This window comes from Chelonoidis abingdonii, chromosome 16, assembly GCF_003597395.2.
Source record: "Chelonoidis abingdonii isolate Lonesome George chromosome 16, CheloAbing_2.0, whole genome shotgun sequence".
Lineage (NCBI taxonomy): Eukaryota > Metazoa > Chordata > Testudines > Testudinidae > Chelonoidis > Chelonoidis abingdonii.
The window spans coordinates 27314496-27339694 of NC_133784.1; the positions used below are offsets into that span (position 1 = coordinate 27314496).

General features: G+C 41.5%; 1 protein-coding gene across 2 annotated transcripts in view; it reads left to right on the forward strand.

Moving 5' to 3' along the window:
* Positions 1-25199, forward strand: part of IPPK (inositol-pentakisphosphate 2-kinase) — a 100636-nt gene that overhangs the window by 16838 nt on the left and 58599 nt on the right. For both annotated transcript variants that reach the window (XM_075072796.1, XM_075072795.1), the window contains exon 2: positions 25130-25177. In XM_075072796.1, the coding sequence (XP_074928897.1) occupies positions 25130-25177 (48 nt within the window). The remainder of the gene's footprint in view (positions 1-25129; positions 25178-25199) is intronic.

The following is a 25199-nucleotide window of genomic DNA, read 5'->3' on the forward strand; positions in this document are numbered from 1 at the left end:
GCTGTCAGTGTGGCCACACTGCAGCGCTGTTCCTACACAGCTGTACGACCACAGCTGTAACTCCCAGCGCTGCACATTTCCAAGTGTAGCCATACCCATAAAAATGTAGCAGCATATGTATATTTGTGCGTGTAAGTTCCAAAATGCTCCAGACTGCCTATATTTTCCCCTTGAGGATAGGATGAGCAAAAATGTACCGGATGCTAATTACATTGCTTACCCTACTATAGTGATGAGTGCAGTGTAAGAACCAACCTAGAATAATTTACACCTACAAATTTAACTGAACCAATCTCATCCTGTATAGGTAATATTGGAATCAAATCAAAACTATACAAACAGGATGCATCTTGACTAGGAAAAAGGGCGTGCATTTAACTTGAGTTAGCTAGTGGTAACTAACAGAAAGTAAAATCCTAATGAAGGCAAAGCAGTTAGGTTGAGTTAAAGACTATGGGGAATCTAGAATTTACCTTAATCTGCTAGTTTGTGTCAAAACTACAAATTTGTCCTGTATTACTTGCTATTTGTGTTAACTAACTTGAGTTACAAGTATATCTTTTTTCCCCGGTGACAAGGCCACAGAGTTTTGCATTGATTTAAAATCACACCAGTAAACCGGTACAGCTATATTAGTAGAATCCAGAACTAGTTTAGCTATCATCTTCTTCCCTTTATATATTTTTTTTTAATTTGACAAAGACTATCTCTTAACTACAAAAAAAGGTCTCAAATCGAGAGCTCTCTTGATCTAAAATCCTAGTGGAGACGAGAGAGTGAATTTTTATTGCTATGTAGTTGAGATGAATCCTGTACCTCCAGGTGGAGTTTACCTTGATTTAGCTACAAGAGGATAAAAACTACTTGTGCCTGCTCCACTAAATTTCACATCAGGAGAGCTCACTTAATGTGAAAATAAAACAAAACAAAAGAACCAACCCTTTTTTTCCAAGTTGTCCTTTAAATCTTTTCTTACAGTGTTAGCACCCAAACACTGCAGTGTGTACTAAAAGCATTGAAACTGAAAACAAAATGTTGTTTTCGCAGAGAGAAAGGGAAGCGAGAAACACTGAAAAGTACATTAGATGCTTGAAATTCTCCATTTTAATAATCTGAAATATTAACATCAAGAAAGAGAAGAGATTTTAAAAAAATTCCAAATATGCCTTTCCTCCAGAGGCTGACCTTTGATCTGCCAGTGTTTGGCATGATGGATGGAGGAAGGGTCCATAAGCCATAACATAGCTTTTATGTTCCCTGTAGAACATGGATTTCAATTTTTTGTCTAGATTTTTTTTTTTTGAAGGGTCCTATTGAGAACCCCAGGGATTTTAGGAAATGGCAACATGAGTGTGCAAAACTGAGGTTATCAAACTTCAGAAGTCTGTAAACGCCTCTGGACACTGTCTTGTTCCTTTTCATTCCTGCTTTGAACTTATGAAAGAATGAATTCCTTTCTGTAAGTAATGGAATCATCTCTCAGCTCTGAAGTACTCATTTTTCTCGTCCTTTTTTTTTTTTTTTTTTCAGCGTAAGTGTGATAACTGCCTTGAAGGAGTAATTCATAAACTTAGGGCTTGGCTACACTTGAGAGTTACAGCGCTGCTGATGGCTTTACAGCGCTGAAACTCACTCACCATCCACACTGGCAAGGCACATAAAGCGCTGTATCTCCCTGGCTACAGCTCTGGTTGTACTCCACCTCGAAGAGAGGAATAAAGAGAACAGCACTGCTCTTGCAGCGCTGGGGTGCCAGTGTAAACAGTGATTAATCTTACTACGCTGTAACTGACCTCCGGAACCTTCCCATAATGCTTTTAAGTAAATATAACTCTTTGTTTTGTTGTGATGCCTCTTTGTTTTGTTGTGAACTCGGGGCTCCCAGAGCTGCTCATCTGAAAAACAAACTGCCACTGTTTGCTCGAGCAGAGGCAGGCAGGGGGATCAATGTCCACAGCTAGTGTTTGCTTGAGGAGAGAAGCAGCCCGGGTGGGTGAGTGGGGGGAGGTCTGTTTTGGAGCAGCTGCTTATCTGGTCTGTGGGGGGTGGGGGGGAAACAAAGAAGGCTATTTACATTTAGTGAATGAGAGAGGGATGGGGCAAGGGGTCAGAACTTGCAAGGCAGGGAGCTTACACAGTGTCAGCTACAAAAATCCACACACGCGCTCTCTCTCTCTCTCCCCCCCATGCTCCCTGTCACACTCCACGCCCCCCCCCTTTTGAAAAGCACTTTGCAGCCACCTGAATGCTAGGATAGCTGCCCATAATGCACCACTCCCAACCCCACTGCAGATGTGGTCACACTGCAGCGCTGGTAGCTGTCAGTGTGGCCGCACTGCAGCACTTTCCCTACACAGCTGTACGAAGACAGCTTTAACTCGCAGCGCTGTATGGCTGCAAGTGTAGCCAAACCCTTAAACTCTGCCTGCCTTCTCTCTACACTTGCCTGCCTTCAGTCTACTGGAGTAGCACTGTAAAGAGGGCTGAATACAATTTAAGCCCCTCCTTAGGTGTTTTTAGAATAGTACAGGTTCCTATTGAGAATGGAACACAACTCTTTAGAACTGAGTTGCTGTTTTGAATATTTTTATGCCTGACAGTTTATGCTTTTGATTGAATCCAATATGTAATTTTTTTCATAATTTACCTCAGTTTTAGGGGTCTCAGGAGGACAAAATACAGACTTCTAACGCTATTCAGTACTCATTTATTTCAAATTACAGTATGTTAATACCTTTTTATAATAAGTAAAATTACTATTCTCAGTATGGCATTTTGCAATATCCATAACACATTATATTGTACTCCTACAAACCAAAGATTTGGGTGGCCTGTGTAGCTAAAATAATACAGGATTCCAAAGGTATAGTGGAAATTGATGCAGTGGAGGGTGGTGGTAAAGTCAGATCTTTAGGACACTTTAGAGTGTGCACTGATGAAGTTTGAAATGTATAGGACAAAATCCAATTCTGTTTTCCTCTGCATTCTACTGCCTGAATTATGGTGTTCTTTACGTAGTAATTGTTTGTATGAACATGTGGGTTTTGGACATACGAGTATGCACCATATTTCTACACTGTAGTTCTGATTAAAATTCCACATTATTTTACCTTAATATAATGGTATCTTAAAATAGTCTCTTTAATAAAGAGAACTAATTTTTAAAGATCTGAGGGAGCTTTGGAGGAAGATGTAGCCTTTTGGGGTTTTGGCCAGATCCTGCAATCGTTTGAAATTGGTTTCTTTTTATTGACTTTAGCGGGACCAGGACTAGGCACTTAATCATTAGTTGAAGAAAAAGATTCCAATCTTTTGTCTGAAATTATCACTGAAATCTTTGAGCCTGTATTTTGGGGGATAAGATACTGGGATTTTTATTTGTTTGTAGGTGAGTAACTTATTTTTGAGCTAAAATTAATTGCAATCAGGGACAGCTTGAAACCAAAACAGATGAAGAATATGACAACTGCTTTTTAGTACACAGCAAGATGTATCTGCCATAAGCCATGTGGGACAAGGTGAATGAGGTAATATCTTTTATGAACCAACTTCCGGGTGAGGTTCTGTAGTATGTATAGCAGACAACCGAATGCTACTTGATTTGTGAGAAGTAAGGCATATGTATTGAAAAAAGCCCAACAACTTACACCTGAACCTTCCTTTCCCTAGTATATTGACATTTTTTCCTCCTCACAATGTGAGCAATATCTGATGCATTGTTTATGGAGTGGTATTGTATTGGTCAGGTATGCTTTATTAGGTAAGATATTGACATTGGACTAAATTTTTTGTGAAAGTTTTCTTCAGTTAAATTATTAATCACTACAGATGCTTAACTCTTCTCACCTGGATAGTATTGTTCAGTCTCTAGAATTGGGAACAGTGGAAGATCCAGTTTGTAATTCTTCTTTTCATAGATTCTTAGTTTAAGGCCAGAAGGGACCATCTGGGTATGTCTATATTGCAGTTGAACAGTTGCAGTTGGCCCATGTCAGCTGATTCAGGCCTTTGGGCTGCAAGACTGTAAAACTAAGGTGTAAATTTTTGGACTCGGGCTGGAGCCTGGGCTCTGAGACCCTCCCCACTCACAGGGTCCCAGAACATGGGTTTCAGCCTGAGCCCAAAGGCCTGTACTGCAGTCTTACCGCCCTGCAACCTGAGCCTGAGTCAGGTGACATGGGCCAGCTGGGGTGTTTAATTGCAGTGTAGACATATCATTAGTGTGGTGATCTGTATATCATAGGCCATTAAATTTCATCCAGTTACTCTTGTGCTGAGCCCAATAACTTGTCTAATGAAAACCTGTTATTCTTGAAAGTGTTAATGACTGTCATCAAGCGAGTCTTTGATTGGTAGACAAATACTGATATTGTTAAAGCTGATGGATGTGCCAAGCATTCTTCTTTAAATGCCCCTTTATGTAGTAATAACTGAAACAATAGGAGGCTACCACCAATGGCAGTGGGCCACATGGTGGAGCTAAGCTATGTGGGCTGAAGGGGCTAAAGATTGATTTGTAGCCGCTGTGTGTGAGAGAGGCAGAAAGCCATGAGAGAAATAGATGTCAGCCTGGGAGGATGCCAAGATATAGGGTTGCTTCTGGGCACAGTACTCGTTGGAAAAGCAGATGTGGGTTTCTGAATAAGAACGGTCTGTTTTTGTTTCTACTGTGTTCAGGGACTTCACATACATTTTTGCAAATAAAAAGGATTGTGCGATTTGCACCACAGAAATACCTGACTCATATTACTTTTCTCCTCAACTCAAAAAGGTTCCAAATATTGTTTAAAAACCTGGGCCAACTGGGGCAACAGTATTGTCCAGAAAGGCATCCAGTCTTGATTTCAAGACCTAAAGTAATGGGAATCTACTGCTTCCCTTGGGAGTTGGTTCCATGGTTAATCACCATTGCTTAAAAAAAATTGTGCCTTATTTCTAAGTTGAATTTGTCTGGCTTTAGCTTCCATAAACCCATGTTGATTGGGATTAGTTACATTACCCTTCTTTTAAAATTTGAGTCCTGAATCAGCCACTTCAGTATATTGCCCAGAATCAGTGTCAGACTGACAGACCTTTAGTTACCCTGGTCAATTTATCTTTTTTCAGATATGGGTCCATTAGCTTTTTCCATGTGGTAGAACTTCCATGGTGTTCTGAGACTTACTGAAAACCAAGGTTAGCGGTCCAGTGAACTGTTCTACCAGCTGTTTTAAAACTCTTGGATGCAAGGTATCGGGACCTGCTGATTTTAAAAATGTATAACATTAGTAGCTGCTGTTTAACATCTTTAAATACTAGTGGAATGGAAAGAGTATTATCATATGATATGACTACATTATCTTTTTTTTCCAAAAACAGTAGAAATATTTATTGAACAATTCTGTATTATTATTGATAATTATACCATTTCCATCTTGCAATGGACCAATACCATTATGTAGATTTCTTTTTGGTCCTCATATACTAAGGACAAGAAGGAGGTTGGTTTGTTTTTGTTTGTACGTACTCACTCACTCTGCTGGCCGGAGATTTCTGTTTGTGTCCCTTTGTGTCCCTTATCAATGTTCTACAATTCCTAGCTTCTAATTTATATTCATTACTATTAACTTCCTCTTATTTCCATTTCTTATATATGTATTTTTTTATAGCTGCCTTCACTTCCCATCTAAACTAGGTTGCTTTTTTTTAACCAGTACAGCCTCATTCTAACATGGGGGAGAGAATGGGTGTCAGTGGTCCGGAGGGAGGGAGATGTGGGACACGTGGTGGACGGCAGAAGTGAATGGGGGTTATATGGCGCTTCTGGGATGCGGGAGAGTGGGGGACAATGGTATGGGCAGGAGGATAAGGGAGACAGAGCCCCTGCCATGGTGGGAAGGAGGAATGAGGCGGGGGCGCACAAAAGCTTTTACATGAGGGAGGGAGTAAGTGGGGTTACAGGGATCCCTGAAATCAAGGGGGTTTGGAGGGTTGCACACAAGGAGTTTCTGGGAGGAGATGGAGAGATGCAAGGAGCCTCTGGCGTGCGCACTGAACTTGACCCAAGTAACCCACAGTGTGCGCACTCTGTAGATCTTTGTTTAAAAATATTGAATAGTGCAGGACAAGTACTGATTCCTGTTGTACACCCCTTGAAACGGACATTTGATGATTATTTCTCCATTGACACAAGTTTCCTTAGATAAGTGGTTCCCAAACTTTAACAACCTGTGAACCCCTTTCACTGAAATGTCAAGTCTTGTGAACCCTGTAGTAAAAATGAGTATTTTCAGGGATTTTCTCCTTTATCTGAATATAAATTATAAAAGCAGTGATCCTGAAAATATAAAATTTGTCTTTGACATGCTTATTACACACTATTAATTATTATTTATCATTACAGTATTTTTATTACATTATGAAAATGGCAACACTCTTCCAAAATCTCACTTTCATAGCTTGTATCACTTTGAATAAGCCTGTTATAAGACAAGGCTCCTGTGTTTCATCAAGGAGCATCAGATGTGAAACAGCATGAAGGTATTTAAGAAGCCAGCTCAAAGAGTTCTTCCTACACGAGCATTCAGGTCTTGAGCAGTCCAGGCAAACAATGCACTTTACAACAACCCTTAGACTTGTTCTTCATAATAATTTTAAAAACAATACTAGCTGGCTTTTTAATTTTAAAAACAGCAAACAATATCCACCTTCCTCTCCATTTCTTACAAGGAGTCTTGAAGTGTAAATCTCCTCAATGTAATAGATATGTTTGCTTTGATCTGCTTAGCTCTTGGAAGTCCAGGGGCTCCGTGCTGCTGGCCCCGTGCTGCCTGTGGTCCCTAGAGACATCTCTGTTCACCATGAGGGAATCTGTTCCCAAGAACCCCCTGTAGCATTTCATGAACCCCTCAGTGGTTCACCAATCCCAGTTTGGGAACCACTGCCTTAGATCTAGCAATTAGCCACCTCGCAGGGGTTCAGTGCCAGATGTCAAGAATGGATCCTGGCAAACTGGAGTAGTTAATGCTTTCTGCTTGTGCAAATGTCAAACTTCCTTGACATTGTCAAGAAAACATAGTTTTCCTCACTTTATTTGAGGTACAATCTTATCCACTTCACATGGTACAGAATTAACCAAGATGGAAAACAACATTCGGATACCTAAACAATACTGCTATGTGTGGCTTCTAGATGAAGTGCAAGATTGTCAGTGCTTTTAGTTTCGCTTTAATAATTTAAGAACTCTGACTTTTTTCTTCTTGTTCAGTTGATATGATTGTGGATGAAGAGAACTGTAGAAGCATGTTTAGATCTATAGATCATACTTGACAGGTTTGCTTTGGCTGTGCAGTGCTTAAATACTTAGGGTATGCAGCTGGGTAGTGTAGTTCCTAGCTCAGGTGGACTAACTTGAACTAGCTTTGGTTGAGCTAGTGCACTAAACATAGCAGTGGGGCTATGGTGGCATGGGTATGGCTGTATGGGAGACCTTACAGCAGTGCAGTTGCAGCGGTACAGCTCTGCCACTGTAAGGTCTGTAGTGTAGACATAGCCTAAGGGAGAGGTGTAATATCGCTTGAGTTTTGCAGGTATTAGCCTGAAACATAACATAGTAGAGGGAGAGAAGAATACAATGCCTGAAAGAGAAGTGTTCCCAACAACTTTATTGATCTATGGGTATCAGAGGATTATAAATATTAACTGGTTACAACTCTTTTAAGTTCTGTGTTAGAACCATAGTGGGCAGTGGGAGGTTGGGGACAGGTAAGAGGCAGAAGAGAGATAAAGATCCCTTGGTCCTGTTGAAGGTTTACAGAATTTACAGGTTGGTAGTGGCAATAAGATGAGAATTTTTTCTGTAGACTCCTGTACTTAAATTAATATTTTGTACAGCTAATTGTACCAAGTGGTCTTGTATCCAAGAAAACTTCATTTTGGAAGCACCAAATAGAAGATGTATTAATGGTCTCAGAGCATGTAACTGAGGAAATTGTTATTTCTTAGCAAGTGTATCAGTTATATAGGGCAGTGACAATGCAACATTTGATTTTTTTTTAAATAAGAAAATTCTTTTGTGAGTATATGATCATGTACAGAGCTTTAATGTAGTCTGTTTTGGTGTTTGTTGCCTCTAGTTTAGTAAGACACATTTGAAATTGAAGTACTTTTGAGTTTAATCCAAGGAGATAGCTAAATTAATTGATTAGCAAGAGGAATGAGTGAAAGCATTTCACTGTTACCCACAACTGAAAACTATATAGGGAATTTCAGGAGTCTGGTATTTTCATACAGTTCTCTCTTCCTGTACTGTCTCAAGATCTCCTCCAGGTTAATACTGGCTTGCTTTCTCTAAATTGCATATATTTCCAGGTAATGCAATACTACTGGGATGCCTTCTGGAGTTCTCCTGTGAATCTAGCACTTGCACAGTTTTATATTTTTTAGACAAAAAACTTCATTAAATAGTAACTGAGATAGGAGGATAAATAAATATCTGCACAATGCTTTGAATTTGTAAAGCACTCCATGAATGCTTTTTTATTAGTCATAACAGTAATAGGAGCTTTAAAAATGCTGTGTTAAAAGGAAATACTGATAATTCAGGAAGTTCTAAATTGACAGAAAATTTAAAGCAAAAGAAATTGCTGGAAAGCTTGGAAATGCAGAGTATAAGATTAGAGTCTGAAGTCTTGTCTTCTATGGGGAAATTGACCACAGTAGTTCTTCAAGAGACACTCTGGTAGTCGATTAAGCTAAACCAGAAACAGGCAGTCTTAAAGGGAATTATTCTGGGATAATTATTAGGTATTAAATTCATGCTCTACCTTATCATGGAGTAACTTCTCTGTGTACACAGGTCCTCACTAAAACTGTTTTCTGCTCCCTACGGCTTAGTACACATTCTATGTAAGAATGTCTCTTGTGACACATGTTGCATGTATCTGACATCTTAAACTCTCTTCATACTCCAAAGATATGCATATTGGTTTTATTAAAAATGTGCCACAGTTATATTTATGGATTGGTCACTGGATAAAAAGATAGGAAACAAAGGGTAGGGATAAGTGGTCAGTTTTCAGAATGGAGAGAGGTAAATAGTGGTGTCCTCCACAGGCCCAGTCCTATTCAACATATTCATAAATGGTCTGGAAAAGGGGTAAACATTCAGATGGCAAAATTTGCAAATGATACAAACCTTCTCAAAATAGTTAAATCCCAGGAAGACTGTGAGAGCTACAAAAGGATCTCTCAAAACTGGGTGACTGGGCAACAAAATGGCAGATGAAATTCAGTGTTGATAAATGCAAAGTAATGCACATTGGAAAACATAATCCCAACTGTACATATAAAATGATGGGGTCTAAATTAGCTGTTACCACTCAAGAAAGAGATCTTGCAGTCATTGTGGATAATTCTCTGAAAACATGCACTCAGTGTGCAGCGGCAGTCAAAAAAGCAAACTGAATGTTGGGAATCATTAAGCAAGGGATAGCTAATAAAATAGAAAATATCATATTGCCTCTATCTAAATCTATGGTACACCCACATCTTGAATACTGCATGGGGATGTGGTCATCCATCTCAAAAAAGATGTATTGGAATTGGAAAAGGTTCAGAAAAGAGCAACAAAAATGATTAAGGTTATGGAATGGCTTCCATATGAGGAGAGATTAATAAGACTGGGACTTTTCAGCTTGGAAAAAACACAACTAAGGGGAGATATGATTGAGGTCTATAAAATCATGACTGGTGTAGAGAAAGTAAATAAGGAAGTGTTGTTTAGTTCTTCTCATAACACACGAACTAGGGATCACCAAATGAAATTAATAGACAGCAGGTTTAAAATGAACAAAAGGAAGTATTTCTTTACACAAGGCACAGTCAACCTGTGGAACTCCTTGCCAGAGGATGTTGTGAAGGCCAAGACCATGACACGGTTTTAAAAAAGAACTAGATAAATTCATGGAGGATAGGTCCATCAATGGCTATTAGCAGGATGGGCTGGAATGGTGTCCCTAGCCTCTGTTTGCCAGAAGCTGGGAATGGGCGACGGGATGGATCACTTGATGATTACTGGTTCTGTTCATTTCCTCTGAGGCACCTGACATTGGCCACTGTCAGAAGACAGGATACTGGGTTAGGTGGACCTTTGGTCTGACCCAGTATGGCCATTCTTATGTACTTAAGTTGAATGGTGCAGTCCTCCTATGTTTTATTTCATATTAACAGTAACCTTAAAAAAGAAAAATGGGAACATCCATATACGTTTTTGCTGCTTTTTGATGTGTAAAAAAGTGCTGAAAGACATCTTCAGGAATTGGAGCTTTTTTTCCAGCTTGATGTTTACGTTAGAAATTTAAGGGGCAATTTTCGAAGGCGCAAATGACTACTGGGGCTTGTTTTACAAAGAGTTTTCATGCCACATGAGTTAAGTCCAAGACAAGCACTTAAGATGCCCAACTCCCATTTGTGCCTATGAAAATTTCTACTTTATGACTGGTCTATCAAGTCTTGAAGACACTGAGTGGTGAACTAGAAGAATGACATCAGAAGAGACTGATTACTGGGAGAAGGAAATTACAGTTGAGTGCTTAAACTTCAGTTTCTGTTGGCAGTTAAATAACTAAAGACAACAAAATTATTAACACTTTTGGGAAAAGATGACTTTGTTAAAGATTTAACAACTGAGTCCCTTCACTGAAGTTTTAAGAGCTAACAGTATGAAGGTGGATGTGATTTAAATCAAATCGATTTAAATCACTAGTCAGGAAGATTCAATTTAATTATGGATTTCTACGTAAAAGTGCATACTTGTTGGTTGGTATAACCTTAATGCATATTTTTCAAAACTCAGAGATAGATGAGACCCAAACTGGGTCTCTCTTATGGCCTGCTGCCATTATAAGTTTTCTCTTCTAGTGAGAGAATGTTATGGTAGATCTCAAATCAATGAAGGCTACACTCAAAGACCTCAAGACTTCTGGAATATGCTGCTCAAACAGTTTCATTTTTGTTTCTACTGCCTGTCCCTCTCTTCTCATTTATCTTCAGACTTCTCCTTGTCTAAATCTATTCCACCTCCAACAATCTTTTATTCATTGAACTTTTTGAAACTTTGTGCTTTTAGAGAGAGTTGGAGTGGGGATTTCAGGGAAGGGGTTGGAATGAGGGCAGGGGTGGAGTGGGAAGAGGCAGGTGCGGGGCTTCATGTACGGGGTGGAGTGGGGGCGGGGCTGAGGGCGGCGGGGGGGAGGTGTCAGTGATGCAGCCCTCGGGCCAATGTACTAGTCCTCATGTGGCCCTCGTGGTCATTTGAGTTTGAGACCCCTGTTCTAGGCTGAGCACTGAGGCCCATTGGGTGGGTAGATAGATTAACCTAAGTAATCTATACAGACGCCCTTGGAACCCCATAAAATTGGATCCCTAATCCATGAACTATTGGAACTTACTTACAAAACTTTTCTTAAACAATCCATGAATATATTGTCTCATAATATAGAATTAGAATTTATAATCCCTATTCCATGATGAGAGATCTTTCAGTATAATGTATCTTAATTAAAACTATCTTTAGATAAGTATTTTCCTTCAAAAAAAACATTTAATGAAAAAAATCCAATTTAAACAAAAAAATCAGTTTTTGTTTTTTAAAATCATTGATTTTTATCCACCCTGAAAAGTATACATCCTTTGAAAATCCCAACGGGTCCTCCAGCAGAAGTAGACGAGACCAGATTTAACATTAATGGTATCTGAAAGGTAAGTAAGCAGAAGAGAAACTCTAGTAACTTGTTTCATTTTAAATTTATACTACAGTACCCGAGTACTCAAATTTTATTTAATGCTTTGCTACTATATTTTGTTTTAAAGCATACAATAACACTATAACACTATGCTAGTAACTCAAGTGTATTTTATTCAAAATGTGACTGCTAGTTCAATTTCCCAGTGCAGCTAGGAACCAGCGACTTTCTGAAAAGAACTTCAGAGTTGTGCATTATTTCCAGTGCTCTTGTTACAGAAACAAATTCAGTGCTTTTTCCTTAATATTAGGAAAATAGGTCAGTTGCTTCAGTCCTTTAACACTATGATAGTGTTTGTAGCAAGAAATCCACAATTTCTGAATACTGGTTGGCACCTTTGCTTTTTCAGTTCTTGTTCAGTTTTAGCTCTTTCACAGATGTGGGTTCTATTTCATATTTATGCATACAAATGTGATATTTACATTGACAAGTCCTAGAATAGGAACAACCACTGTTGAGATCCTGAATAAAGAAGTTTTTATTCTGCCATACTTGAAATATTTATTCTGTTTATTCTTACATCCCCTTGCATACAAGTGTACGAGCATGTCTACGCAACAAAATTAGGTCGATTTTGTAGAAGTCAATCTTCAGTAAGTGATGTTATGCAGTCGATCGTGTGTGTCCCCACTAAGCGCATTAGGTTGGCGGAGTGCATCCTTGATACTGTGGCTAGCATCGACTCACGGAGTGATGCACTGTGGGTAGCTATCTCACAGTCCCTGTGGCCCATTGGAATTCTGGGTTAAGCTCCCAGTGCCTGATGGGACAAAAACATTGTCATGGGTGGTTTTGGGTACATGTAGTCAGTCTCCCCTCTCTCCTTGAAAACAACAGCAAACAATCATTTCACGCCTCTTTTCCTGGGTTATCTGTGCAGACACCATAGCACAGCAAGCATGGAGCCTGCTCAGCTGTGCGCTGCTTTTGTCAGCATTGTAAACACCTCGTGTATTAACCTGCAGTATGTGCAGAGCCTGACTATGAGCCACCAGCATGAGGAAGATTGTGAGGAGGACATGGACAGAGACATTCCTGAAAGGAATGGATGTGATAATTGGGATATCATGGTGGCATTGGGGCATGTTGATACAGTGGAACGCTGATTCTGGGCCCGGCAAACAAGCACAGACTGGTGGGACCACATAGTGTTGCAGATATGGGATGATTCCCTGTGGCTGCTAACTTTCGCATGTGTAAGGCCACTTTCATGGAACTTTGAGTTGCTTTCCCCAGCCCTGAAATGCAGAATACCAAGATGAGACCTACCCTGACAGCTGAGAAGCTAGTGGCAATAGTCCTGTGGAAGCTTACAATGCCCGACTGCTACCAGTCAGTCAGGAATAAATTTGGAGTGGGCAAATCTACCGTGGGGGCTGCTGTGATCCAAGTAGCCAGGGCAATCAGTACCCTTCTGCTAAGAAGGGTAGTGACTCTGGAAAATGTGCAGGTCATAGTGGATAGTGATAGCTTTGCTGCAATGGGGTTGCCTAACTGGTGGGGCAATAGACAGAATGCATATCCCTATCTTGGCACCGGACCACCTTGCCAAACAGTACATAAACCACAAGGGCTACTTCTTGATGGTGTTGCAAGCACTGGGGCCATTTGACTGACATCAACATGGGATGATTGGGAAAGATGCATGATGCTTGCACCTTTCAGAACTCTGGGCTGTTAGGAAAGCTGCAAGAAGGGACTTTCTTCCCAGACTAGAAAAATAACCCAGGGATATTGAAATGCCAATAGTTATCCTTGGGGACCCAGCCTATCCCTTGCTCCCATGGCTCATGAAGCTGTACGCAGGCAGCCTGCACAACAATAAGGAGGAGATCCACTGTAGGCTGAAGAAGTGCAGAATGGTGGTAGAATGTGCCTTTGGATGTTTAAAGGGGTGCTGGCGCGGTTTGCTGAGTAGGTTAGACCTCAGCGAAAGCAGTATTCTTGTTGTTGCTGCTTGCTTTGTGCTCCACAATATCTATGAGAGTAAGAGGGAGATGTTTATGGCAGGGTGGGAGGTTGAGTCAAATCGCCTGGTGGCCAATTTTAAACAGGCAGGCACCAGGGTAATTAGAAGAGCACAGCAAGGCATGCTGCGCATCAGAGAGGCTTTGAAAAACAGTTTCATGACTGACCAGGCTATGGTGTGACAGTTGTGTGTTTTTGTCCTTGATACAAACTGGCTCAGTTTGGTGAATATACTTCCCTGTAATCCAATCCCCCTCCCCACCTTTGTCCACAGCTGGCACAGGAAATAAAGTCCCTGTTGTTCTGACTCCATTCATTCTTTATTAAAAACACCTTGAGATCGCTGACTAGTAAAAGGTAGCCCTGGCGTGCAAAGGGTTTGATGACGGGGTGAGGTGGGGGAGGAGGGAAGGACAAGGCCATATTGCTTTATTGTAGCCACACTACAAATCAAAGCTGTTTGAATGATGGCTTTCTGTTGCTTGGGCTATCCTCTGGAGTGGAGTGGCTGGGTGGCCTCCCCCACCGTGTTCTTGAGTGTGTGGATGTGGAGGATATGGAACATGGGGAGGAGGCAGGCGGTTACACAATGGTTGCAGTGGGGGTCTGTACTCTAGTTGCCTTTCCTGCAGCTCTACTAGATGCCTCATCGTGTCCATTTGCTCTTCTATTAGCCTCAGCATCTCCTCCTGTGTGTTCCGATCATGCTCACTGTATGCTTTCCTGGCCTCCCCACCAAATCCCTCCATGCATTCAGCTGTGCGGGAGGATTGCATGAGCTCTGAAAACATGTTATCTCAAGTGTGTTCCCCCTCCCCCCCCCCACCTTCTAATCTGCAATAACCTCACGGATGGAGTGGATGCGGGGAACATAGAAATACTTGCAGCTGAGGCTGGGAGGGAGAGTAGATTTTAAGATGATACATTTCTGAGAACAAAAGGGAGACTCTTTCGCAGTGAATCAAGCAATTCACAGCAGACAGCACATGTGTTTAGGTACCAGGTCGCATTTTGCCTTTTGTATTGAGCACCTACCAGTATGGTGACACGCACGGCTGGTGTCTATGGAAAGTGGTGGGGTACTGGTAGGGTCTCCTCCTCCGAATGGCATGCAGCTGATCATAGAAGTGGCATGTCTGGGGACTCTGACCCAGAGCAACTGTTTGTCTCCTTTGTCTTTTGGTAGGCTTGCCCGAGCTCCTTAATTTTCACGTGGCACTGCTGTGTGTCCCTGGTGTAGCCTCTGTCCGCCATGCCCGTTGCGATTTTGACATTGTAATGGAGTGGACTCACCCCTGCGGTGCCTCCTGCTGGTTGTCCATGGGAATTAGCTCTTCAAGCGTCCTGGAGCACCCAGTGCAGGCTGGTGATCGGCCCTACCGCTGACCCGCATGTCCCTCCCAGGACCTCAGTGCCCTTTTCTCCAGGTTGCTGCCCTCCTGGCAGTACCCCCACACTCTGAGTCTCCCCACCCTGGGGAACCCCCATCCACTAACCCGACCTTGCCTCAATGTTATGGCTACTGTCAGTCACCATCTATCCCCACTCCCTGGGGCAGACTGCAGTATATGCCACTCATCACAGACAAGACTGGGTTGGACCTGCTGCCTCTCTCTGTAGCTGAACTGCCCCTTTGCAGCCCTGGTACTGGTCTTAGGTCCGCAGCCTGGCTGTTTTCCAGGCTAGAGCTCCCCAGCTCTTCTAGCCTTTCCCCAGCCCTGCTCTACTCTCAGTACCCTGCTCAGCTCCCTAGAGGCCAGGCCCTTCTCTCTCTACAAGCAGAGAGAGACTCCTCAGCTTCTGGCTGTCCTGGCCTTCTTATAAGGCCCGATTAGTCTGTTTGGGGCATGGCCCCAGCTGCAGCCACTTCCCCCAATCAGTCGGGGTTTTGCTTCCTGCCCCAGCCCTCTGCAGGGCTTTCCAACCTCTTCAGGGCTGGAGTGCGTGCTTATCCCGCTACAGGCATATATATCAGCATTTCTTCTGCTGGATCAGAGTTCTGCCTGCACAGATTCCTCTCCCCATACAGCAATCAGATCCAGTGTCTCCCATTTGCTCCATGCTGGAGCTTGTTTGTGATTCTGGGACTGCATGGTAACCTGTCCTGCTGAGCTTGCCACACTGACCAAACAGGAAGTGAAATTCAAAAGTTCCTGGTGCTTTTTCTGTGTATCTGGTTAGCGCATCGGAGTTGAAAGTGCTGTCCAGAGTGGTCACATTGGAGCACTCTGGGATAGCTCCTAAAGGCCAATACCATCGAATTGCACAGTGCTGCATCTACACTACCCCACATTCGACCCAGAAGGTCGATTTTTGTTGTACTCCTCCCTGACGAAGGGAATACTGCTGTCGATTTTAAGATCCCTTTAGGTTAGCGGAACAAGATTGGCTGTGTAGATGCATTCATTGTAAACTTGACATAAAGTGGCTAAATTTGACCTAACCTCCTAGTGTAGACCAGGTGTATGTGTTCGGTGACAAACCCTTATATTTGATCCAGCTTCGTGTGTGCTGCCAAAGTATTTAGAGTGTAGAATGTTTGGCAGTTGGAAACCTTCCCATTAAAATGATTGGATGCTTTATCAGAATTATGTAAGCATTGTGTGGAGATCAGCAAGCTTCACTTGTTTCTGCTCTTTTTGATTAGTTTAGTCTAGCTGTATAGAATCTCTTTTAAAACTTGTCAGCTCCAGCTGAGGGAGGCTTGGCACCTGCTTATGTAAGTTTGGGGGTGTATGCATTTGTGTAGAAATACCAGGATAGTTGGGGTTTTTATCTTTAAGAGGGCCAATTTTATTACGGGGTTGTTTTAGTTGTATGGTGTTCTCTGCCAGTGTAATCTCTCTGCACATCAGAGAGTAAGGCCTTGTCTACACTCGACAATTAAGTCGACCTATGTTAGGGCGACTTAAAAGCCACTGCAGTAATTACTGCATTTTTTTCATGTACACAGTACTCTCCTTCTGCCGGTGGTGTGCGTCGTCACCAGCAGTGCTTGCACCAACTTAAGTGGGGCAGTGTAGGGGCTGACAGCCTGAGCTGTCATCCCTGCATGGAGCTCATAGCTATGAGCCCTGCTCTCAGGTGCTTACAGCCCAGGGTGTGGGCTCCACATGTCACCCCACTGACAGGCAATGTAAGTAATGCAGTGTCTGCACAAAGAGAACAGGAGTACTTTTGGCACCTTAGAGACTAACACATTTATTTCAGTATAAGCTTTCGTGGGCTACAGTTCACTTCTTCGGATGCGTAGAATGGAACACACAGGCAGAAGATATTTATACATACAGAGAACATGAAAAGGTGGCAGTACCCATACCAACTGTAAGAGGCCAATCAATTGAGATGAGCTATCATCAGCAGGAGAAAAAAACCTTTGAAGTCATAATCGAGATGACCCATAGAAGGTGTGAGGAGAACTTAACATGGGGAAATAGATTCAATTAGTGTAATGACCCAACCATTCCCAGTCTCTGTAGCTCTAACTACATCTACTTAAGTGCTATGCTTGTCATAGAGCTGGTGTTATTTGGTCGGTGTAGTGGGGGGACTTACATCAGTGAGAGCAACCCTGTAGTATAGACACTTACAGAGTTAGGTTGACCTAAGCTGCCTTAGGTCGATCTAACTTTGTAGTGTAGACCTGGCCTAAACAAACAAAACAACCCTTTAAAGCCACTTTAGTCTGTCTTGTCTTGTGTTTCTCCTCTGTCAGCCCATAACTCACTTTCGCTGCATAGATTCTTTTGTAACATCTTACTTGGTACACTCTTAGTCTTCCCTGAGAAGTCTTTCCTTTCGATATCCACTCTGGATAGTGCAAGCAAAAGGCAAAGTTATTCTTCAATCCACCTACTTCACCTAATGAGAGTGAGCATTCTCTGAATGTAAGAGCACACAGTACCCGAGACAAATAATTTCAGACTGGCTGAAAGAGTAGGTATTTTTTATTTCTATTATATTACAGCACAGAAGGCCTAATTAAGTTTGAGGCCCTATTGTGCTACATACTGTACAAGCACATAAGGCAAAATTGAGCCTCACCAAACTGGCTGTTCCAGGCATGAAGGGGACTCATATATAGAGTGAAAAGGGACTCGCCCACCTCTAGCATAATCCCTATTCCATGTTCCCTTCCCCCTGAAATTAATACCAAAAAAAAAAAAAAATCCCGCAGGCACCTCTCCATATGGTCAGTGTGAATGAAGGGTGTGGGTTGTGCACGCATGGGGTGGGATACAGTTTGTCCTAATCCTCCCTGGTCTTGTGGAAATCTGTTTTTTTTTTTTTTTTTTAAATAAATAACATTTGGGACTGTCTTCCGCGGAGTCTCCACCTCCTCCTTCTGCTCTCTGTGACAGCTGAGGGAAGACCTTGGTAACCTGTCTCCAGTAGAGCCATGCAACTTGGAAGTAGGTGATGGCAACAGAGAGCTAGAGCTAGTAAAGGTTTAGAACCTCCATGCAAAACTCCAGGGATGAGCCAGGTGTGCTAGGGGCCTCACAGCCCTTTCCACTCTCCCCTACAGCAGGATGTTATTGGGGAGTCTTTGTGAGGCAATCATTATGGAGATTTGCTCCTTTCTAAACTTTCTAGACTCCTGTGGGTTTTTTCATGTGAGGGGATGCATTGGGCTGTGGGAAGACATGGTCCCTAGCCTGAAGCTTTTATCAGTTTTAAGACTAGACACAATAAGTGAATGTAGCTTTCCCTATTTCTTATTAATTAAACAAACCCTACCTACATTTATCCTTTTTATGTCTTCATTTTTTAAATGACAAGACCACAGAATACTATTATTTCCCTAGTTACTTCTTGTTCCTGGCTATGACTCTCCCCATGGTCCAGTTGGCACTTATTTCCCCTAATATCCCTGACCTTAACACCTAAAACTGAAAGTTATACCAACACAGCACCTATTATGGCCACACACCTTGGTCCATGTATTGCCTTTTACCTGTGTAGCTTATTCCCGTTTCCATATTGGAATAGCTATGCTGATATAAACCACCTTTTATACATTATTGCATCCACACTGGTGAAATTGTATCACATTAAGTATACCTATGTAGTGGTTATTAATGTCGTACAACTTCTCTGCGTGGAGAAGCCCCAAATTGTTTTGCTACCTCCTGCTGCTTGAAGGGGAAACCTGAGACTTTTTTTATATATAGCACACCGCATTTACCTTTCTCATTGCATTTATCTTATTCTGGTCCCACATTTGTCTGTCTGTCTGACCTGGACATTTTAGTAAACTGAGTCCCTGGTCCTTTTGTGAAAGGTCACTTTCTCTTATGTGCATGCATAGAAGGGTGTTACCTTTTAAGTACCATTTCCTTTGTAAGATGAATGCAGAGAAGAGGTTTTAGAAAAGATTAGTCTTGTTGGCTTTGTGCTTGAAGTCCTGAAGAATAATCACTTGCACTTTCAAAATCTGTTTGCTACTTAGTTTAAGACTAGTCTGTTGTATCCAGAGATTTCATTTTCAATGTCCTTCTGGGTGAACATTGAAATCAGTTACAAGAATGGGTGCCACATACCAGTGGTGTCTCATGACATAAGAGATTTCATCACATAGGTGACATTGTGTGTACACCTAATTAGCACAAGTTTTCCTTTGTGCTCTACATCTAATCCTTCAAAAGCCAGCACATTTTTCCTTTGCTGTAAACATTTTTACATCTGTGTACTATCTGGTTTTACAAAAGGTAGATCATGCCAAACCAACCTGATCTTTTTTGAGAAGGTAACAAATTTTTTAGACAAAGGAAATGCAGTGGATCTAATTTACCTCTATTTCAGGAAGGCATTTGATACAGTTTGTGATATAGCACTGCCAGAGGGCAGCAGGAGAGTGATAGATGGGAGATGCGCAAGCCCCAGGATGATGAGAGCCTTATTCCCTGTAGAGGGAAGAAAGGCTGCTACAGATTAATTAGAGCACCTGAAACCAATTAAGCCAATTAGAGTACCTGAAGCCAGTCATCTGATAACACCCCCCCCCCCCCGCTTCAATCAGAGCAGTTGGAGAAGGTTGAAGCAAAGCAGAGTGGTTTGGTGTTGGAGCAGACGAGGATTTGGAAGTGTGTGGTGGGCCAGAAGACCAAGACCCTAGGTAAAGGGAAACCCGGCTCGTGCAGAGCAGAGGGACTCTACAGACGCAAGAGTTGGGAGAAACTTGGCCCAAGCGAGAGAGGGCAGCGAGCCCCACAAGCTGAAGGGCCGGAGAGGGAAGTAGCCCAGGGGAAGGAATCGCTAGTTCAACTGGTTTACCGCTATCCTAGGCTCCTGGGCTGGAACCCAGAGTAGAGGGTGGGCCTGGGTCCCTCCCTCTCCACTCCCCTTTTCTGGACACTAGTGGGATAGTTGATACCTCAGTTCAGGGGTGAGAACAGTGCCCTGAACCCCCACAAGAGGAGAAGTGCGGGACCATCATAATAGTGCGCAGCAATTTGCCACAGGTTCGACATGGGGATTATTATTTAAATAGGAAACATGGGAATCAATATGAAAATTGAAAAGATGGATAAGGAACTGGTTGAAGGGGAGACTACGACAGGTCATACTGAAGGTAAACTCTCAGGCTTGAAGAAGTTACTAGTGGAGTTCCTCAGGGATTGGTTTTGGGACCAATCTTTATTTAATCTTTTATTACTGACCTTGCACAAGAAGCGGAACGTGCTAATAAAAGTTTGCGAATGACACAAAGCTGAGAGGTATTGCCATACAGAGAGGGACCGGAGATTCTACAGGAATATCTGGATGACCTTGTAAACTAGAGTAATAGTAATAGGATGAAATTTAATAGTGAAAAGTGCAAGTTCACACATTTAGGGTTTAATAACAAGAATTTTTGTTATAAACTAGGGACACATCAGTTGGAAGTAAGAGAGGAGAAGGACCTCGGAGTATAGGGTTGATTCACAGGATGACTGTGAGCCACCAATGTCATAGGGCTGAGGAAAAAGCTATTGTGGTCTTGGGATGGCATCAGGCAAGGTATTTCCAGTAGAGAATAAGGAGGTGTTAGTACCGTTATCCAAGGCACTGGTGAGACCTCATCTAGAATATTGTGTGCAGTTCTGGTCTCCCATGTTAAGAAGGATGAATTTAAACTGGAACAGGTAGAGAAGGGCTGGTAGGTGATTGATATGGAAAACCTATCTTATGAAAGGAGACTGAAAGAGCGTGCTTGTTTAGCCTAACCAAAATAAGGCTGAGGGGGGAGATGTGATTGCCTCTCTCTAAATATATCAGCGGATAAATACCAGGGAGGGAGAGGAATTATTTAAGCTCAGTACCAATGTGGACACAGGAACAAATGTATATAAATGGCATCAGGAAGTTTAGACTTGAAATTAGACGAAGGTTTCTACCATCAGAGGACTGAAGTTCTGGAATAGCCTTCCAGGGGAGCAGTGGAGGCAAAAGACATATCTGGCTTCAAGACTAAGCTTGATACATTTATGGAAGGGATGGTATGATGAGAGAGCCTAGTTTTGGCAATTAATTGATCTTTGACTATTAGCGGTAAATATGCCCAATGGCGTGGGGTGGGATCTGAGTTACTACAGTGAATTCTTTCCTGGGTATCTGGCTGGTGAGTCTTGTCCACATGCTCTTGGTTTTGCTGACAGCCAAATTTGGGGTTGGGAAGGAATTTTTCTCCAGGGCAGATTGGCAGAGGCCCTATGTGTGGTTTTTTTGGTTTTTTTGTTTTGTTTTGTTTTTTTGCCTTTCTCTGCAGCGTGGGGCATGGGTCACTTGCTGGAGGATTCTCTGCACCTTGAAGTCTTTAAACCACAAGTTGAGGACTTCAGTAGCTCAGACATAAGTCAGGGGTTTGTTACAGGAGTGAGTGGGTGAGATTCTGTGGCCTGGATTGTAGATCATAATGGTCCCTTCACCTCAAAGTCCATGAGTCTTGGAAGTTGCCTTCTTTAATGAAATAATTAAGTAAATAACAGGAGGGAACAAATTTAAGCAAATAATTAGAATGTCAATGCCATGTTAAGATGGGCATTAGGATCAAAGTAACTTAATAGTAGATGGGAATTCATGTGAGTTAAGGAATACTTATCAAAGTCTAAACCTTCACTTCTTTGGTAATGACAAGTTTCAGAGTAGCAGCTGGATTAGTCTGTATCTGCAAAAAGAACAGGAGTACTTGGGACACCGTAAAGACTAACAAATTTTATCTGAGCATAAGCTTTCGTCGGCTAAAACCCACTTCATCAGATGCATGCTGTGGAAAATACAGTAGGAACATTTTATATCTATCTAATCAACCTACCTACACACAGACAGAGAAGATGTTACCATACACACTGTAACAAGAGTGATCAGTTAAGGTGAGCTATTACCAGCAGGAGAAAAAAAAAACAGTTCCCCCATGTTTATTCCCCCACCCTCCCACAGTTCCTTATACCTTCTTGTTAACTGCTGGAAATGGGCCATTTTGATTACCACTACAGTTTTTTTTTTCTCTCCTACTGGTAATAGCTCACCTTAACTGATCACTCTTGTTACAGTGTGTATGGCAGGGGTAGGCAACCTATGGCACGCGTGCCGAAGGCGGCACTCAAGCTGATTTTCAGTGGCGCTCATACTGCCTGAGTCCTGGCCACTTGTCGGAGGGACTCTGCATTTTAATTTAATTTTAAATGAAGCTTCTTAAACCTTTTGAAAGCCTTATTTACTTTACATACAACAATAGTTTGTTTATATATTATAGACTTATAGAAAGAGACCTTCTAAAAATGTTTAAATGTATTACTGGCACGCGAAACCTTAAATTAGAGTGAATAAATGAAGACTCGGCACATCGCTTCTGAAAGGTTGCCGACCCCTGGTGTATGGTAACACCGATTGTTTCATGTTCTGTGTCTGTGTGTGTGTCGTCTTACTGTATTTGCCACTGCATGCGTCTGATGAAGTGGGTTTTAGCCCATGAAAGCTTACGCTCAAATAAATTTGTTAGTCTCTAAGGTGCCACAAGTACTCCCGTTGTCTTTGGTAATCGGTCTCATTGCTGAGACTGCATAGAATGAATGTAAGAAAACTTGTAGCTATTTACCATGAGATAACGATTTATCAAAATTAAATTGGAAATTAATTTTAAGGGGTTATTTGTTTTAAAGTTTGCCACTTTATCAGAACTGCATCCCTGTTATTTGTAAGAATGGAAGTTGCAAAACCTGAGTTTTAAACAGTTGAGTAGATGTTGCAATGTAAGTCCAGTGACTTCATATTGTCATCTCTCAAAGCTCAGTTACATTAAAGGGATGTTGCACTGTCTTATTTCAGACTTGCTAAGAGGATTTTTTTTTTTTAAATCAGGATATCTTTCCAAATTTATTTTATCCTGTCTGCTTATCTGAGATGGGTGCTGTAGAAGTATGTAAGATTTGAATTAAAGTTGCTGTGGGGAAATGGTCAGCATGTCACTTATCTGAATGTTTAAAACATGGAGGAAAATACTTATTTCAGTTGAAAAGTGTACATGGAAAGCACTCTTGCATACTGCTTATTTTGAACTATTACAAGTTTATGAATGTTGAACCCAAACCCAACATTTACGCTATCAAGAAAAGTAATAGAACTGTAGAAATGAGCAAATGCCATGCAGCAATTTTTGTCAATACAGTAGTCAAATGCAAGTTAATTTGTTTTAATATTAGATTTATTTACAACATTTTTTATAGTGTAATGTTCAATCCAAAGCATTGGAACCCTTTCAGGATCAGTTAAATTGCAATTCAGAAGGAGTGTTTTCAGTTTAATTATAATGTTGGTACCCAGACCTCACTTGTTAGTGTTTTGACATTGCCATCCCCTTCTATCTTGCCCCCCTCCTGGTGCTCTTCCTTTTCACACCATTCATTCAAAATAGTTATTGCTCTTTCCCATTCAGCAATATGCAGTTAAAGCTTTCAATGCCCAGATTTGGTTCTGTCTTGCCATGGTGCCACCTTTGAATTGGGCACACACAAGCACAGTAAACAAAATTATTTGCAACATAGCCAGAGACTTTCTCCACATACTCACAGTTAACATAACAGAAAGATGCAAAATCAACAGTGTCTTCCCCAATTTGTGTTACGGGCATCTTTTCTGCTTTCAAGACACTTTAATCAATAGGAGCAAATGACGCATGGAGTTCCTTTTTTGTCTCATATAATATAGTTGTAACTTTTCTAAAAGTTGGGTGGTTAAGTGTTTAACACAGAAAACAAATGCTTCATTTTTTTTCCCTACTGTGGCCCCCACAGTTTTGTGTAATAAAGGCTGTCTTCTAGGATGTCCTAGTTCCCTCAAAGTCTGCCATTCTGAGACTTAACACATAAGAAAAGTAAATGCAGCTAAGGAAGTATTTGCAGATTGTAGACTGTAAGCTCTTTGGGGGAGGACTGACTTTTGAGAGTGCAAGGATTCCTCAGGTGAATTCCCTTCTCCAAGGAAAGTGGTGTTTTTTAGACCTTTAATCAGCTATTTACAACTCACTTTCTTACTAAATCTAACTTAGGCCAACAGTTCTTTGTTTCATCTTGGACTCTTAAAAATGAAAGTGGTCATCCGGGATAAGTGTGTTATTACTTTCATTCAGTTTGCCTATGATTAACTTGTGAACTTCAGTGTTGGTTTCCTGTATAGAACTGGAAAAAAAAAATTATGCTAAAGTAACTTCGCTTTGTGTCTTAAAAATCTTGACTTGTAGGAAACATATGTGGTTTCAGGGGGAGGGGCCCTGTTGGAAATCTACAGTATTTTGCCCAATATGTCTCACATGACTTTTTAGTTGTAAAACTGTGGCTCTTTTTTCCTTTATACCTGCTCACTTTCATAAAGTTGGTGTTACCAGGTGGAATTTCATCATTGCAGCTATTTGGTGAGTGTTGTGAATAGACATCTTCTGAACATCTTGATATCATTTATTGATTTTTCAGGCAACTAGGTCTCTAGCAGAACCATGCTAAGTCATGTGGAGCCAAAATTCATGGGGAAAATACTTGGTTTCATTTTGTTTTTTTGTTTTCTGTGGTGGTCAATGCCATAATATCTGAGCAATTTATCAGAACAGTCCTGTGAGGTATGGAAGTATTATCCTTAATTTAGAGATAGTGAGTGGAAGCACCGAGTGAGTGCCACGTCCAAGAACTCAGAACAAGAGGAAATCTGTCAAAGCTTGGGAGTAGTACCCAGCTTGAATCTCGATTCAGTGCTTTAACCACAAGATCTCCTACCTTGCCTTTCTTTCATGTTTAAATGAATTGTTTAATAATTTTGTTTTTAGAAATTAAACTGCATAAACTAACATACTGTTTTTAGTGCTAATGTAACAATTTTCCCCCTACCCCACTCTCTCCCTTCCTTAGCGTTGTGTGGTGCTGCGTTTTCTGAAGTTTTCCCCAAACCTCAATAAGGTAAGACACAACAAACTCTTCT